Genomic DNA, 17,123 nt, shown 5'->3' on the forward strand with positions numbered 1-17,123 from the left:
ACTGTTGAAACAAGAAATGGGTACTATGTTCTTTGAAAATTTTGATACTTTTTTTTAAAGTATCAAATACTTGGGAACAAATCTAACAAAAGATTTGTAAATCTTCACAGAAAAAAACAACTTTTTTCTCATTTATTTCAAATAAATGGAAGGGTAAACCATGGTCATGGACTAGAAGACCTAATATTGTAGACAACAATTCTCTCCAAATTGATTTATACATATAATGCAATCAAAATTAAAAAAAAAAAAAACTCAACAGGGTGAGCGTTTGTCTCTCTGTGTGTGTGTGTGTGTGTGTGTGTGTGTGTAGGCTTGACAAACTGATACCAAAATTTGTACAAAGACGAAAAAGTCAAAAAAATGGAAAAAATGTTCAGCCATATTAATAATCATGGAAATGCAAAATAAAACCATGATCAGACACTATTAATAACCACCACATTGACAACATTTCAAACTCTGACGATAGCAAGTTTTAGTGAGGATATTAAACAAAAGGCGTTCTCATACACTGTTAATGGGAGTGTTAATTGGGACAACCATTTTGGATAACTGCTATTATCTATTCATCAATTTCACACTTAATTGGTGCTTATGTTTTATGATCTCTCGATAAGTATGTTATTTTTTTTTAAAAAGTAATCTTAAAAAAAAAAAGGAAAGAAAACAACCACATATACTTCCAAAGACAAGCAACAGGAAAAGAGATTCTGAAAAATAGACTCTACCTCGGAGTGAAAATAGAGCAAAAAGAAGAATTATTCTTGGCTCTAAACAGAATGCCAAAGTCTGAGAATGAATCCTGAAACACTAAAAATCTCCCATTACATTACGTATTTGGAATGTAAGGTGGTACCCAAACCAATAGGAATACTTTGGTCCATTTTTAAAAGCAAAATCTGCATCAGATGTAGGAGGTATTTTGCTACAAGAGAACAGGAGCAAATCTTAAGTGCAAGGACAAATCAGTCCAAGGAGTACTGTAAGCCAATTAGCAGGTGTTGCTCTCAGCTTTTTGGGTAATTGCACTCAGAGGAAGACTTTCAGATGCTCCATAATCCAAGTGCACCACAATTTTACAAAAGGACAAAGCAATGCTAAAAAATTGGCAAAGTGCTCGCCTAAAGACCAGTCAGTACAAAAGCCCAAATCTTACTTTTCATTTTCTCATAGAAATAAATGACTGATGAAGACCACTGGCAAAGGCATTTGAGGATGCTCTCTAACTGATCTAAATAAATGCCAAAAAAGAAACACGAGTAATGGCATTTTTAAAAAAAAATAAGTTTATTTACATTTCACTTACTTTCAAAAGGATGAAAATATATTTATAAAGGAAGTAGTCTCATTTTATTTAACCCATTTGCGTTTGACTTAGAATCACAGGTCTAAGGGTACCCAAAGAATTTATCCAGTTCAACTTTCCATTTTTACCTAAGACTGAAATTATACCATTGCAGGCAGATGAAAATCTACTCCACTTATAGGTAAACATCAACTAATATATATGTTATAAAAACACTAGCTTTAGTAAAATCTGTCATAACAACCAATAAATCTGCAATAAAAGCATTGCTATCACAATATAAGACATTAAAAAATTTATCTGCAGCAATAAAACCTGGAATTTATACAGGAGAAATCAAAATTGGCTACTAAGTCAATAGCATCACAGTAACAGTACCCAGTGTCTTTCTTATTCAAGTATACACACTATTTTTAAGTCTTAAGGCTATAATAAAGATACCAGTAGCTAGGATGTATATACACAATTATTTAATAAACACCATGAAAAAGAAAGCAAAGAGATAAAAATACCCTTAAATTCTGTAGCAATTACAAACATGTTAACATTATCACTATATATTTGACTCATAAATTTTAACCAATGTATACACTTTAAAAATAGCATTGAGTTTTATAAAAATACTAATGGCTAAACATTTTTAAAAACTAAGGCAATCTTTATCTATGTATTTCAGTAGTCTTTGTTTTATGCTTTTCTTTCTTCCACCACCAAAGTCTTTCTCCTAACCACCATTCACTCAAAACAACAACAGTGGTCTCTAGTGCCTATTGCTGTGGAAGTATTATTACATTCGAAAACTTCTAGTTCTTTGAAATGGTTGGAAAGGCTTCTTTAGTGCCCACATTAGCAGCTGTGGTTTCGGTTTGGGTTTTTCAGGAAACAGAAGTGCTTCACTTTCTGGTGTAGGAAATCGTTCTTGATAGACTTCAGGATAGGATTTCTGAAACTAAAAAAATGAATGGTCCAAGAAGAGTAAAAAAAGACACATAAAAGCCAATAAAATTAGGCAGCCAAATTTTAAGAGTTTCTGAGCCTGTATTTTCCTGTTTTTGTTTATTTTTGTTAAAACATTTCATTCCAATTTCTATAGAGCTAATCCATCTTTCCTTTGATCTAAGCTTCAAATAAGTTCCCCTTTTAATAATGTTTCTTAAAATTCCCCCCACTGCCAACTATAAATAGACCTCACTTTTTAAATATTCACAAGTAACTCTGACTTCAAAATAACTTCTGTTCTACACAGTTAAATAAAATTTTGGCCCAATTACATTTCACCATTTTTCTGTTTCTCCAAGTCAGCCCCACCAGCTTCTGCTCAAATGGAAGAGGGAATATTCTGGTGTATATTACTTTGCGAAAAGCTTAAAAGAGAGGCAGTATACTTTCTGTTGATCTTTACCACTAAACTCTTCTCCAAAATTACTCTGAGAATAATATGATCAGAAGCCCAGAACTCTGGTGCTCTGTGTGTAATCCTACAGGTACGGTGTTTCCTGAATCCAACTATGTAGAGTTCAGTCTTTAAAAACAAAAACCACTCACCTGATCATGGATCAACCTTTATGAATAGTCAAAAGTAACATATTGTGAATTAAAAACGATTCCCTGGAACCCTAAGCTGTGTCCCCTAACATAAGAGGAACTAAAAACTTGTACTGATACCTGAGGCAAGAAACTAATTTGATAGTGGCTATCTAAAACCAATGGCTTTTAAACTCTAAACATTTTACACCTGTGAATTCCATCTGCTTTGCCTTTCGAAAACATGAAAAGAAATCTACCCTCACTGATAGCTTCTCTGAGATTAAAGCAGATGCTCTGCTAATTCACATCATGCCACATACCAAAACAAAGGACAAATATTAGAGAATAGCTCCATAAATGAAGAGTTTGGCAATGGTAACAGATTTACACTGAAGAATAAAGATCTAGGAAACTGACCACAAGTGTGTAAATCAGTGAGACTTCTGGAATGTATGAACTATTATACTTAGAAAACTGCTATGGCTCAGAAGATGAGATTTACATGAAGCCTATTAAAATTAAAAAAAAAACATAAAAACAGTAGGGAGGAGAAAAAATGGCTTATAAGGAATATCATTTTACCTGCTTCAGTTTCTTCTTCTTCTCTTTGTTGGAGAGTTTGGCATCTGTTATGACTTCCTCCAACAAGGCTGCCAGAGGTTCCTGAGAGCCGTATGATCTTTGATATTCAAATTCCTCTGGACTAATTTGACGGCAAAATGATGGAGCAGATAAAGTGATATCCATATCAGCTCCTGGGTATTTTATCTGAGGTAAAAGGATTAGTAGTGAAAGAATATGGCATATTTTCAAATAAATTATAAGAATTAGTTTAGATCAAATACAGGATATCTCCTTGTACTGTAGCGATGCCATGTTAGTCCTCAAAATTTGATTGGGGGAAACTCTATATTGAAAAGTAAAAGTATTTCCATAACTTCAAAATATTATTATTTAAAGCCACGGTTTTAAACTGGATTTTTACCTTTGTAAACCCAGGAGCCATTTCAATAACAAAAAAAGCTTGTGCCCTTGTTGGGAACAGGCCCCAAAACTGGCCATAAACAAAATCTCCACAGCACTATGACATGCTTGTGATGGCCTTGATGCCCACGCTGGAAGGTTGTCGGTTTACAGGAATGAGGGCAAGGAACACCTGGCCCACCCAGGGCAGAAAACCACTTAAGGCGTTCTTAAACCACAAACAATAGCATGAGCGATCTGTGCCTTAAGGACATGTTCATGCTGCAGATAACTAGCCAGAACTCATCCCTTTATTTTGGCCCATCCCTTTATTTCCCATAAGGAATACTTTTAGTAAATCTTATAACTGGCTTGCTGTCAATAAATATGTGGGTAAATCTCTGTTCAAAGCTCTCAGCTCTGAAGGCTGTGAGACCCCTGATTTCCCACTCCACATTCTATATTTCTGTGTGTGTGTCTTTAATTCCTCTAGGGCCGCTGGGTTAGGGTCTCCACGACCGAGCTGGTCTCGGCATTCCCTCTTTTAACAAGATCTGAAATTCAAGCATAAATTAAACACATTGACTAAAATGATTCAAAACATTGATAATGCTGTATATCCACTGGAACTATCTGGGCGCCTTCCCACATCTGAAGAGTGTGATTCTCAATGCCTTGGGGATGGTAGTGGCATGCATTTAGCTAAGCTTTTAGGAAGAGAGGGGTACTACAATCATTTCCTAACATCTTACCCATGAGAATCAAGTAAAACAACAAATCTGCAGACATTGCAGAAGGGATAAGGGAGAAGAGAGAAATAAGAGGAAAAAGGAAACCAAGACCTGTGAGTAAATGAACATACATTAAAAATATTTAATTTCAGAGCCTGGAGTCCTTTGAAATAGAAGGTTGCAGATGAGCATCATAGAAGGCTTGTGTCAAAAACATTGCCTATCTAATAATGTATCCCAGGGTCAGCTCTGAAACTGTCCTAAAACAATCACTGGAATAATCCAAGCAACACTGCATTTTCAGAGAAGCACTCCCCTAAATGTGATACAGTGTAGAGGCTTAGGAGCCTAATCAAAAGAACAAAGATCTATAGGTTCTGAGTGCTGAATGGAACAGGTGCTTGGCAATTCTAATATGTACTTGCAAGAGAGAAAAAGTAACTGGACAAGTGAATCACTACTGATTTTATTCAGAGCACACTGCAGTGTCTCTTCACAAGATCATGTTTACCTGCAGTTAAATTAATCACCATAGCTCAGCCTTCTGAACTACAAGTAATAGCAAAGGGCTCACAAGGCTAAGTTACTACATATATGCCTGTGCTATGCATGTGAATACACAAACCTAGCAAGTATACAGGGCAACACAGTTATTGCTTGATATTGTTTGGCTGTGTCCTCACCCAAATCTCATCTTGAAATGTAGTTCCCATAATCCCCTTGTTGTGGGAGATGGGAGGTAACTGAATCACAGGGTGGTTCCCCCCATGCTGTTATTATGATAGTGAGTGAGTTTTCATGAGATCTGATGGTTTTATGAGGGGCTTTTCTCCCTTTTGCTCGGTGCTTCTCTCTCCCGCTGCCTCATGAAGAAGGAAGGATGTGTTTGCTTCCCCTTCTGTCATGATTGTTAAGTTTCCTGGGTCCTCCCCAGCCATGCTGAACTCTGAGTCAATTAAACCTCTTTCCTTTACAAATCACCCAGTCTTGGGTATGTCTTTATTAGCAGCATGAGAACAGACTAATACACTGCTATAACATTTCCTTGCAGAAACTTGGGGAAGTATTTCTGTTCATTTTTATTTTCTTTAGGTTTGGCTCATAAAAATATCAGAGGAAAAAAAATTAAACTAAAACAGCAGTTAAGATTACACTTTTCACCCATGCAAGTGGCAAAGGTACATATAAGTGTTAATGATAATATCCAAACTAGGCAAAGGGGCAAAGAAATGAACACTCACTTTCTTATACCACTGACAGAAATGTAAATTGAAATGATCATTCTAAATTTGGCAATATGCTATCGATACTTAAAATATGTTCATGGCCTTTGGCCAAGCAATGCTGCCCCTAGAAGTTTATTCTTAGAAAATAATCACAGATTAGCCAAAAAAAAATCTACCTTTAAAAATATTTACTGCTATACTGCTTCCAAAATGGGGGAAAGCATGGAAACAATCTAAATACCAACCAAAAAGTATCATTTAAATAAATTATGGTATATCCATATTATGGAATACTATGTTGCCAATAATATTATTATGGAATAACATAACAATAATGATGATACCAACAACAAAGGCAGCTACTAATTGTAGGTTTACAATGTGATAAACATTATTGTGAGCATTTCACATGTATTAAGCCCACATGTATTTTAATCATGTTTTAATTCCCTAGAAAAACTCTATGAGGTAAATATTAACTACTATTATTCTCATTTTACAGATGAGAAAAAGAAATGTTGGGACAGATGTTGAAGCAGAGACATATTATATAATTTGCCTAAGGTCACACAGCTAACAAAAGGCATGTCATGAATTCAAAGGCTCCTGAGTCTGTGCTCTTGGCCATTCTCATGCCAATCAACAATATTTAATGATGGGGGAATTTTTTTCTCATTGTTAAGAGAACGTAAGTGGCAGGAAGGGAGGCAGGCAAGAAGGAAGAAGGAAGCAGGGAAGGAGGGAAGGAGGGAAGGAAGGAAGGGAAGAAGGAAGGGAGGGTGGGGAGGGAGGAGAGAGGGAAGAAAGTAAGGTAGGCATGGACATAGACAGCAGACAGACACAGAAAAAAAAATTTGAAAGACTATAATACTGACTATGAACATTTTAGTGTAACTCTGATACTTTTTGGTGTGTTTTTTCTATATTTCCCAAGTTTCTTCAATGTGTTAGGTTGATAATTGCAAAAAAAATAGAAAAAATTTTAACTTTAAAATTGCCTTCTAGAAACAGCTGGACAGTTAATTATTTTTGTAATACCTCAGAAGGAGGCAGTTCACTGGTCCTTAATTGTGGTGCCTCAAAAAGATCTCAAATGAGAAGAGGTCCAATCAGTCAGAAGGAGTGAAGTGGACCTTCTGCCTGCCTTTACCAGGTTTCTGCTCCCACAGGCTGACATACAAACCCCACTTTGGGGTCCACACGATAATAATATATTACACTTCTTTTGCATTGTTTTTATATAACCACCATGACAACAGCAGCAGCTACCTTTCAAAGAATACCTGACATTTGTCAGAAATTCATCCTAGGAATTGTAAAGTATAGTGTTCTAATCTTCACAACTTTATAAAGAAAGAATAGCCCATTTTAACGCCTGAGGAAAGAAAGTAAAATCCAAAGAGGTTAAGGGACTTGCCCAGAGTCACACAACAGAAAGGATACAGCTAGGAATTTGGCCAGGGTTTCATGGCTCTCATGCCAGTGTTCTCCTACTGTACTATGATTTTCAGACAGGCAATATGGAATGATAGTTTAGAGCACTGATTACAGAGGCTGACTGCATCAGTCAGAATTCTGGCTCTGTGGCCTTAAACAAAGTTATTTAAGTTCTTTGTGCCTTAGCTTTTTCATGCAAAAAGTGAATATTAAACTAGGTCACAGGGCAATTATGAATCAAGACACTTACTGCACATAAAATCATTTCCATCAGTACGTATATGTAGATTCTGAATAAACTCATTCAAGGAATTAGCAATAAAAGATATGCCACATGGATTGATATAACAAAACCAAATGTGCATTCTGTAAACTTTTCAATGATAATACAAACACATGCAGGGGATTACTATGTGCCAAGACCTGTTGTAAGTACTTTATAAACATTAATTCACTTAATCCTCATAATAAAATGCCCCAAGAAGCCTAGCAAGCTTACGTGACTTTATATTGCCAATTTTATAGGACTGATAATATCCTCTCCTTTACCTGGACTCTTCGTAGATGAGCCACATGCTCCTCTATAGAGGTCTGCAAGGCCAAAGGGACTTTCAGAATTTCCTGGTAATTGTCCATCAGAAACGTTACCAATCTAGCAGCTAATAACTCATCCAAGTCCACTTCATCCTTGGAACACAAGATGCAACGGGAAAACGTCTGAACCATCTAAAAAAAAGAGCGGGGTAGGGGGTAAACGCAGACGAGTATTTTTCTGAACTGAGTGCAATCTAATTTGCAAAAGGCAAATATGAGAAATAGTCTAAGGCACAGGGTGCATATTCTACCAGGAGTACCCAGCCATCTCAGATGGGTTGATGGTGTCAACAACCAGAACAAACAAAATGTACATCTTCCTGTTAAGAGACTGCAGAGAGATGCTTATCTGAGCAATTTTTAAAGGTACTTCCTTTTACGCATGATTTTAAATATACACACATATATATATATATACACATACACACATATAAATATATGAAAACAAATTTTGAAAATCATTATCACCATGACTTGAATCATGTAGCACTATTAAGTTCAAAGCACTTTATAGCCATTTAGTCAATTATTATTTATCCTAATTTCATTATTGATTTCTTTTAAACTGCTAACACAGTCCACATGCCTCAACCATTACATCTTTTCCTAGTTAGCTTATTTTCTCTAGGATTTTCGATGTATATTTGACAATCATCTTTGAACAAAGCCATGGGACTTTTCAAGAAGTACATTAAGTGATGAGACTCTCTTTCAGGCAAGCAGAAATGCAAAATATATTATAGCATCAATATCATGTAATAATTTCCATAGAATTTATATTAACTATTCCTTTTTTTTTTTTTTTTTTTTTGACGGAGTCTCGCTCTGTAACCTAGGCTGGAGTGCAATGGTGTGATCTCGGCTCACTGCAACCTCCGCCTCCCAGGTTCAAGCAATTCTCCTGCCCCAGCCTCCCGAGTAGCTGGGATTACAGGCGCCTGCCACCATGCCCAGCTAATTTTTGTAATTTTAACAGAGACGGGGTTTCACCATGTTGGTCAGGCTGGTCTAGAACTCCTGACCTCAGGTGATCCACCCGCCTCGGCCTCCCAAAGTGCTGGGATTACAGGAGTGAGCCACCACGCCCAGCCTAACTACTCCATTCTTAATACTGTTTTTGGACTGGCTTTTTTTGTTTTGTTTTGTTTTTTCCTACTACTTTTATTGCTGACAATCTTCCTTCAAAATCTTTAAGTAAAAAATCATGTAATTCTGCTTAGTAAGACTTCATTAACACACTGCAAATGATCTTCACTTACATTTACATGTACAGAGAGACACACAGGCAGAGAATTTTTTGCCTGGAGACCATGGACCCCAGGGACTCTGTGATCGCCTTGAAACTGCATGCAAAGTTTTGCACATGTATTTTATATTCAGAATAGATATAAAGTTTTCTTCAGCTTTCCGAAAAGGTCTATTAGCCTCTCTAACCATCCACTCACTCCAACAAAATATAGAGATCAAGAATCCTACTGGGCACTAAGTGTTCCTCTGATCTTACTCTATTACTTCTAAAACTGGGCCAGTGAATCCCCAGGGAGTACACAGTGGTTTAGCAGGATATGGAAAGCACATACATTCCACTGAAGCACCAGTTTTGCTCCAAGACATTTTTTGAGGAAAATTAAGAGATTTTGCTAGTACGTTAATTCTAAAATAAACTCTCTTTAAAAACATATGCCAATAGAAGCAGAGATTAGATGGTAGTTACCACAGGCTGGGGGATACAGGGGCATGGAAATAGAAGATGATGGTCAAAGGGTACAAAGATCCAGTGAGACAGCAGGAGCAAGTCTTAGTGCTCTAGTGCACAGCATGGTGATGACAATTATAATAATATATTGTGTATTTCAAAATTGCAAAAAGAATAGATTTTTAACGATCTCATTACAAAAAAATGATAAGTTGGTATGGTAATGAATCTGTTAATTAGCTTGACTGATTCTTTCTATAATGTATACATAAATTAAAACATCACATTTTACCCCATAAATATATGCAATTATTATTTGTCAATTAATAATAAATTTAAAATAATTTTAAGTGGGAGAACAGGATGTAGCAGATCTCTCTACAGAGTTTGCCCCTACTCAAGTCTCCATTTCTCATTATGTTCTTTAAGACACTTAGAACAAAAGCACGACACAAGTCTGGGTGGACACTGACTGTGGCTCTTTTAAGCAAGCCTGGTTTGTACTTCCCTCTGATCACCCGAACTAATACACCTTACTCAGTCTACTTTCATTCCAAAAAGTCATATCTGATGTTAAAAATCAACCTACCAGTGTTCGGGTACCAAAGCCATCACACAGGGGTGGCATCTCTTTGTTTAAGCAAATCCTTGCCATCATCCTCATCAATAGCTGTAACTTTCTCCTATTTTCAGGAGGCAGGAGAAGGCAGCAAATCTGAAATGCTTCAACTGCCACTTTCTCCTTCTGTAACAAACCTGATTTAGAAAAAAAAAATGTTATCTTTCAACACCTATAGCCTAGTAGATTCTATATGGTCATATTTTAACAAAATATATATTAGTAAAATTACATAAAATATTTTCACATATTCAACTATACTGGGTCAATTGAATATAGATCCATTGTCACTCACAAATCACTATAGAAAATACAAACCATCAACCAGGCATGACAAATATATAGAACCAAATACAGCCATTTTCTCCTCCCATACACTAGACAGATATATCTCAATTTTCATAGCACTCTTTCCCGAACCAGGAGCAGCCAGGCTAACACTACCCTAACCCTCAACTCACCTAACAACTCACGTTGTTAATAAGTCCAAAACAGCAAGAACGTGAACGTGTCATCACTCCCCTGAATGCTTCCCTCTGTATTATTTCCTCATTATCAGCAGGCTCACCACCTTGCATGACTCTCACTGACTAAATAAAGGACTGATGCCCACAAAGTCAGTCCACTGCCAAATGGCTCCCCTTCTTTCTAAATAATGCCTTTCAAATAACCCTTCCTTCCACTTAGGCTATCTTTCTTAGTTAAGTGTGCCGATTCAATCATGTTATATGCCATCCTTCCTCATCTCAGGTATGATTTTGCTAAAAGTTATGATATTCTAGCCAGGCACAGTGGCTCACGCCTGTAATCTCAGCACTTTGAGATGCTGAGATGGGAGGATCACTTGAGGCCAGGAATTTGAGACCAGCCTGGGCAACATAGTGAGAACCCATTTCTACAAGAAAAAAAAAAATTTAATTAGCTGCCATGGTGGCACATGCCAGTAGTCCTAGCTATTCAGGAGGCTGAAGGAGGAGAACTGTTTGAGCCCAGGAGTTTGAGGTTACAGTGAGCCATAATGGCACCAGCCTGGGCAACACAGCAAGACCCTGTCTCTCTTTTTTTTTTTTTAAAGGATATTATAATATTGCTCTCTTTTTTACTATATTTGTCCCTGGACATACTTATATCCAAGCCCTCTAATGAGGTAAAACTGCTTCTATCAGTTTATCTGTCCTATATCCAACTATTTCAAGTTACCACTAGTCTTTGGGAGGCAAAAAACATCTTTTATATTGAATAAGTATTTATTGACCATCTACAATATACAAGAACTGTGCTAGATCCCAGAAATACAAAGATATACCAGGCCTGTTCCTTTGAAGAGCTTATGCACTGTGAGGAGAAACCCATAAACAAATAAGTGACAAATGAAAAGCAATGCAAGAAATATCTGCAAGGGCCACAGAAGGGGAACTATAAGCCACTCAGTATGACATGTAGTTATGAGGGGAATGACTTGGTAGAAGTAAAGCTAGAAAGATCAACAGAGATGAGGTCTCAGAAGGCCCTGACTGCCAGATGAAGGAGATTGGGTTTGATCCCAAAGGCAGTGGATGTGCACGGACGGGAAAGGAGGGCAGAAGACAGATCTTTTCTAGACCAAGTGCTGATCCTAGACGTACTCAGGAATGCTGTTGATTATATCATTATCATCTATGTAGACCTGTTTTCAATTCCACATCATCAAATCATGGAAAGAAAAAAGGTTTACGATAATATTTTAATATATTCTTTCATTTACCCAACAAATATTTATGAAGCCCCACCTGTATTCCGGGAACTGTATTAGGAGGGGACATGCAGTGAGGAATAAAGCAAAATCCCTGTGTGATCTCATGGAGCTTGTTTTCTAGAAGATAAAAAGCAAAAAGATATAGAAATACAAGGTCAGGCAGCAAGATGCTATGGAGAAAAATACACTGGAGAGGAGCTGGGGAGTGAGGGGATGTGCTCCAAAAAAAACACTTCTATCATCTTCAGGAAGGCCCTCTCTAAGGAGGTAACATGTGAGCAGAGATCCAAAGGAAATGAGAGCAAGCCAAGGAAATACTGCAGAGACAAACTTTCAAGGTGGAGGGAATGGCAATTACAAAGATTGTAATGTGAGAGCATACTGGGAGTGTGTGAGGTACAGGAATGCGGCCAGCATCAAGAGACAGTGTGTGTAAGGAAAACACAAGTCAGAAATCAGGTTAGAGAGGCAGCCAAGGGGCAGATCATGCAGAACTTTGTAGGCTATATCATTAAAGACTGAGGGGTTCATTATAAATGACCTGAGAAACCACTGGTGGGTTCTGAACAGAGGAGTCACTTGATCTGAATTGCTTTTTACTGTGGCACCTGTAGAGCAAATAGATTGCAAGGGGAAAGCAGGGAAAAAGGAAGACACACAGCATGCTGATGGTCTGAATGGGGATGTAGCAGTTGAACTGGTAATAACTAGTTAAAATCTTCCTCCACAAAGCCATCTAGTTTTTCTGTAAAGCCTCTGTCTCACTGTCCCACGAATCCCTTCTTTTTCCAAATTAAAAATCCCTTTGCAAAGGCAGATATCCTTACTGCATTGTATCTACATTGCTTTATGAATGAGACTACAAGCTAATTGAAAGCATAATGCATTTATTTTGGCAAGCCACATTTCCTAGTATAATACAAGGCAAACAGATAAACACTCAAATACCTATTTATCAATAGACTATATATTATATTATATTATATTATATTAAATTAATTATTAGCCAGTATTATATGGCTACTAAATGATAATTTTTGAAGTTATGCAACAATATTAGTAGTACAATATTTTTTAAAAAATAAAAGCATGCTGATTATAAAGCCTTTATGAAAAATAATGTATTAAAAAAGAAATATATTTTAAAATTAAGAGTACATCAGGGCTGTAAAATAATCAGAATTTTATAAAAGAAATTTAAAAATTTCTTTGTGAGGATGCTATTAAACAAATATGTAAAAATTATATCCACTATATCTTTTCAAAAAATTATTACTAAATTCTAAACAGCCAGTTGCTTGCCAAACTTACAGTAGATAATAATTTCAGACTTTATGAAAATTAAGTGAGGCTAGGCATGGTGGCTTACACCTATAATCTCAGCATTTTGGGAGGCCAAGATGGAAGGATCACCTGAGGCCAGGAGCTTAAGACCAGCCTGGACAACATAGCAAAATCCCATCCCTACAAAAACATTAAAAAATTAGATAGGCATAGTGGTGCATGCTTGTGGTCCTAGCTACTCAGAAGACTGAGGCAAGAGGATCACTTGAGCCTATGAGTTTGAGTCTGCAGTGAGCTATGATTGCACACTGCACTCCAGCCTGGGCAAAAGAGCAATACCCTGGGAAAGAAAAAGGAAAGGGAAAGGGAGAAAGAAAGAAAAAGCAAAAAAGAAATCAAGCAAGAAAACATACGTAAATCCATCTCAGGAATTTATCTACAGAAACCTACATACTGGGTGATAAGCCACCATCCTTGACTCATAAACATCCCAATAACTCAACCTTCCTGTGAGACCCTTTTCCTCCCTCCTGTCACTGATCCCAGCTGGGACTCCTCTACAATTTCTTCCAACTGTCAACCTTCCTATTTCCTGTGAAAACAGAAGCCTATGCTACTATCTCTTCCTCCTTTAAATCCATAATCTTTCCCCAAGATCATCCTCCTGCTTCTAGCAGTGGAGGAGCCACTATCAGTATCTTTAACAGAAGGAAGTCTCTGCTGCACAATATTGGATAATGTGGAGGGAGAGGGAGTTGCTTACTCCCAAAGCTAAAGGAGCAGCATGAAAGGATGAGGTTCCTGTCACCTGCAGCTGGAGCATGGAATACAGTTTACCAGACTGGGGAGAAAACCCACTGTAAGGACTGGTTAGGTCTATAACACTACTAGATTTGAATCACAGTTGAGCTACATAATGAATTAAGTAGGACTCTGTAAGTTGATCTTGTAATTTAGCTGTCTTTTATAGCAATGTTCTGAGTAGTGGGGAGAGAGGAGAAGAACAGAACACTTGTTCAAAGCTACCTGCTTGGAAAGGCTTGGGACAAAACCTATTATTTTGACATAATTTATGAGATAAAATTGAAAAATTAATTCATTTCTCCCTCCAAAGAGGTATAAAATTGCTATGCCCAATTCCATTTACCTGCTTACTTTTTTCCAAGTATACATTACTACCACCTAATATACTACAGAATTTACTTATTATGTTATCTGCCATTGTTTCCCCTCTGCCCCACTGGAATGTAAGCTCCACAGGGTAGGGGTTCTTATCATTTTCGTTTGTTGATATGCCTCCTGTGGCTAGAAAAATACCTGGTACATCATAGGTACCAACACATTTCTGTGTAAAGAATGAATGAATGAATGATATGAATGAATGAATACATGAATGAAGGATAAGAATGACCCATCTCTTATTGGGATTATAGCCAGAATATCTGGATTAAATCCCAGCTCTCACCGATTGTGGACAAGTCAACCTCCATAAATCAGAAAATGTTGTCAACAGTCATAAAACCAAATCAATGTACTACACTGGGTATCCATGGGCTATATAGAGGAGTCAAGTGAACTAAAATTTCAGTGGCATCAGTCATAGCTACTACTACCTTAAAGTGTTAAAACTAACATCAGGAGGAAGATACAACATGAATCACATACAACTTTGGCTGGATTTTCTTTAAAATCTGGTTAAGAAATGTATTGTGCACTAATAGATAAGATTAAATTTGGCTCTGGGCCTCACAACAATAGCAGGTAAAATTCCACAATGTCCCAACACAAGCATATTATTGAATAATAAATCATTTAATTATATGCTCCTAAACCCTAATTGCCTAAACATTTGTAGAACCACATTACATAGTATGGAAGAAGATATAAACTTATGTAAACATCATCCACATATTATGTTTTTGTCAAATTCACCATGTGTAATTCAGAAAGCCTCTGTCACAGTTATTACTCTGTGAGTCACTGGAAGATTTTCAGGCTTGCATTATTATTACATACAAAAAGGTATGTCTCATTCCCTGGTGTTAGAAGGTCCTAAACAACTCAAACTTTTTTGATTTTTCAGCTGAAACTTTGTAGATGTTTTTGTTAGCTTCAGTGAGAGAACTATCTTTGCAGTTGCTATTTGATAGTTGGCTCCTTGTTATAGATTAGTGAAGTCTTTACTGGAGTCATCTATTAATATACAGGTATAACCTCGTTTTACTGCACTTCCGTTTATTTGCTTTGCAGGTATTATGTTTTTTACAAATTGAAGTTTTGTGGCAACCCTGTGTTAAGAAAGGCTATCACCACCATTTTTCCAACAACATGGGCTCACACCATGTCTCTGTATCACATTTTGGTAATTCAGAATATTTCAATTTTTTAATTATTATTTTATCTATTATTATGACCTATGATCAATAAGTAATCTTTGCTGTTACTACTGTAAGTGTTTGGGGGAACCACACAATATGCCCATAAGACTGTGAACTTAATCAACCAATGTGTGTGTTCTGACTGCTCCACCAACAGTGGTTCCCCTGTCTCTCTCCCTCTCTTTGGGCCTCTCTATTCCCTCAGACACAACAATATTGAAATTGGGCCAATTAATAACCCTACAATGGCCTCTAAGTGTTCAAGTGAAAGAAGAGTCACATATCTGTCACTTTAAATCAAAAGAAACGATTGACCTTAGGGTGGCAGGTTAAAAGCTGAGAGAAGTCACAAGCTAGGCCTCTGGTGCCAAACAGCCAAGTTATGAATGCAAAGAAAAGTTCTTGAAAGAGACTAAAGCGCTACTCCAGTGAGCACACAAATGACAAAGCAGTGAAACAGCTGTGTTGCTGACAGGACGAAAGTTTGAGTGGCCCAGATAGAAGATCCAACCAATCACAACATTTCTTTAAGCCCTACCCTAATCTAGAGCAAAGTCCTAACTCTTCAATTCTATAAAGGCTGAGGGAGGTGGGGAAACTACAGAAGAAAAGTTGGAATCTAGCAGAGGCTGGTTTATGAGGTTTGAGGAAAGAGGCTGTCTTCATAACATAAAAGTGCAAGGTGAAGCAGCAAGAGTTAATGTAGAAGCTGCAGCAAGTTACCTAGAAAATCTAGCTAAGATCATGATGAAATTGGCTACATTAAACAACAGATTTCCAATGTAGACAAAACAGCCTTTAATGGGAAAGGATGCCATCTAGGACATTTGTAACTAGAAGGGAGAAGTCAATATTTGGCTTTAAAGCTTGAAAGGACAGGCTGGCTCTCTTGTTAGGCGCTAATACAGCTGGTGACTTGAAGTTGAAGCCAGTGCTCCTTTACCATTCCAAAAATCCTAGGGCCCTTAAGAATTCTGCTACATCTGGCTGGGTGCGGTGGCTTATGCCTGTAATCCTAGCACTTTGGGAGGCTGAGGTGAGTGGATCACCTGAGGTCAGGAGCTCAAGTCCAGCCTGGTCAACATGGTGAAATCTTGTCTCTACTAAAAATACAAAAATTAGCCAGGTATGGTGGCATGTGCCTGTCGTCCCAGCTATTTGGGAGGCTGAAGCAGGAGAATTGCTTGAGCCCAGGAAGTGGAGGTTGCAATGAGCCAAGACTGCGCCACTGCACTCCAGCCTGGGCAACAGCGCAAGACTCCACCTAAAAAAAAAAAAAAAAAAAATAGAATTATGCTACATCTATTCTACCTGTGTTCTAGAAATGACAACACATAGTTTAGTGAAGATTTTAAGCCCACTGTTGAGATCTGCTCAAAAAAAAAAAAAAGAATAGTAAGTAATGGTAAGTAATCAGTGTTACTTTCCTGATTTTTATGCTTGTATGAGGGTCCTGTAGGGGAGTGACCTAGTTTATAGGAAAAACACTCAGAAATATTTATAGGTGATAGAACATTTGATTGGCAATTTACTTTCAAATGGTTCGGAAAAAAAAAGTTCTTTGGACTGTACTATAGCCGTTCTTGTAAACTGGAGATTGCTAGAAAATTTAAAAATTTGTTTA

At 37.2% G+C, this 17,123-nt stretch overlaps 1 protein-coding gene across 2 annotated transcripts in view; it reads right to left on the reverse strand.

Moving 5' to 3' along the window:
• Positions 1-1,266: 1,266 nt before the first annotated feature.
• The window catches only part of DEPDC1B (DEP domain containing 1B), a 106,199-nt gene continuing 90,342 nt past the window's right edge, over positions 1,267-17,123 (reverse strand). For both annotated transcript variants that reach the window (XM_054488765.2, XM_063664838.1), the window contains exons 8-11: positions 10,073-10,239; positions 7,743-7,919; positions 3,419-3,604; positions 1,267-2,258 (exon numbers count right to left, since the gene is read on the reverse strand). In XM_054488765.2, coding sequence (XP_054344740.1) covers positions 2,097-2,258; positions 3,419-3,604; positions 7,743-7,919; positions 10,073-10,239 — 692 coding nt within the window. In that variant the 3' untranslated portion in view covers positions 1,267-2,096. The remainder of the gene's footprint in view (positions 2,259-3,418; positions 3,605-7,742; positions 7,920-10,072; positions 10,240-17,123) is intronic.

This window comes from Pongo pygmaeus, chromosome 4 (genome assembly GCF_028885625.2).
Source record: "Pongo pygmaeus isolate AG05252 chromosome 4, NHGRI_mPonPyg2-v2.0_pri, whole genome shotgun sequence".
Lineage (NCBI taxonomy): Eukaryota > Metazoa > Chordata > Mammalia > Primates > Hominidae > Pongo > Pongo pygmaeus.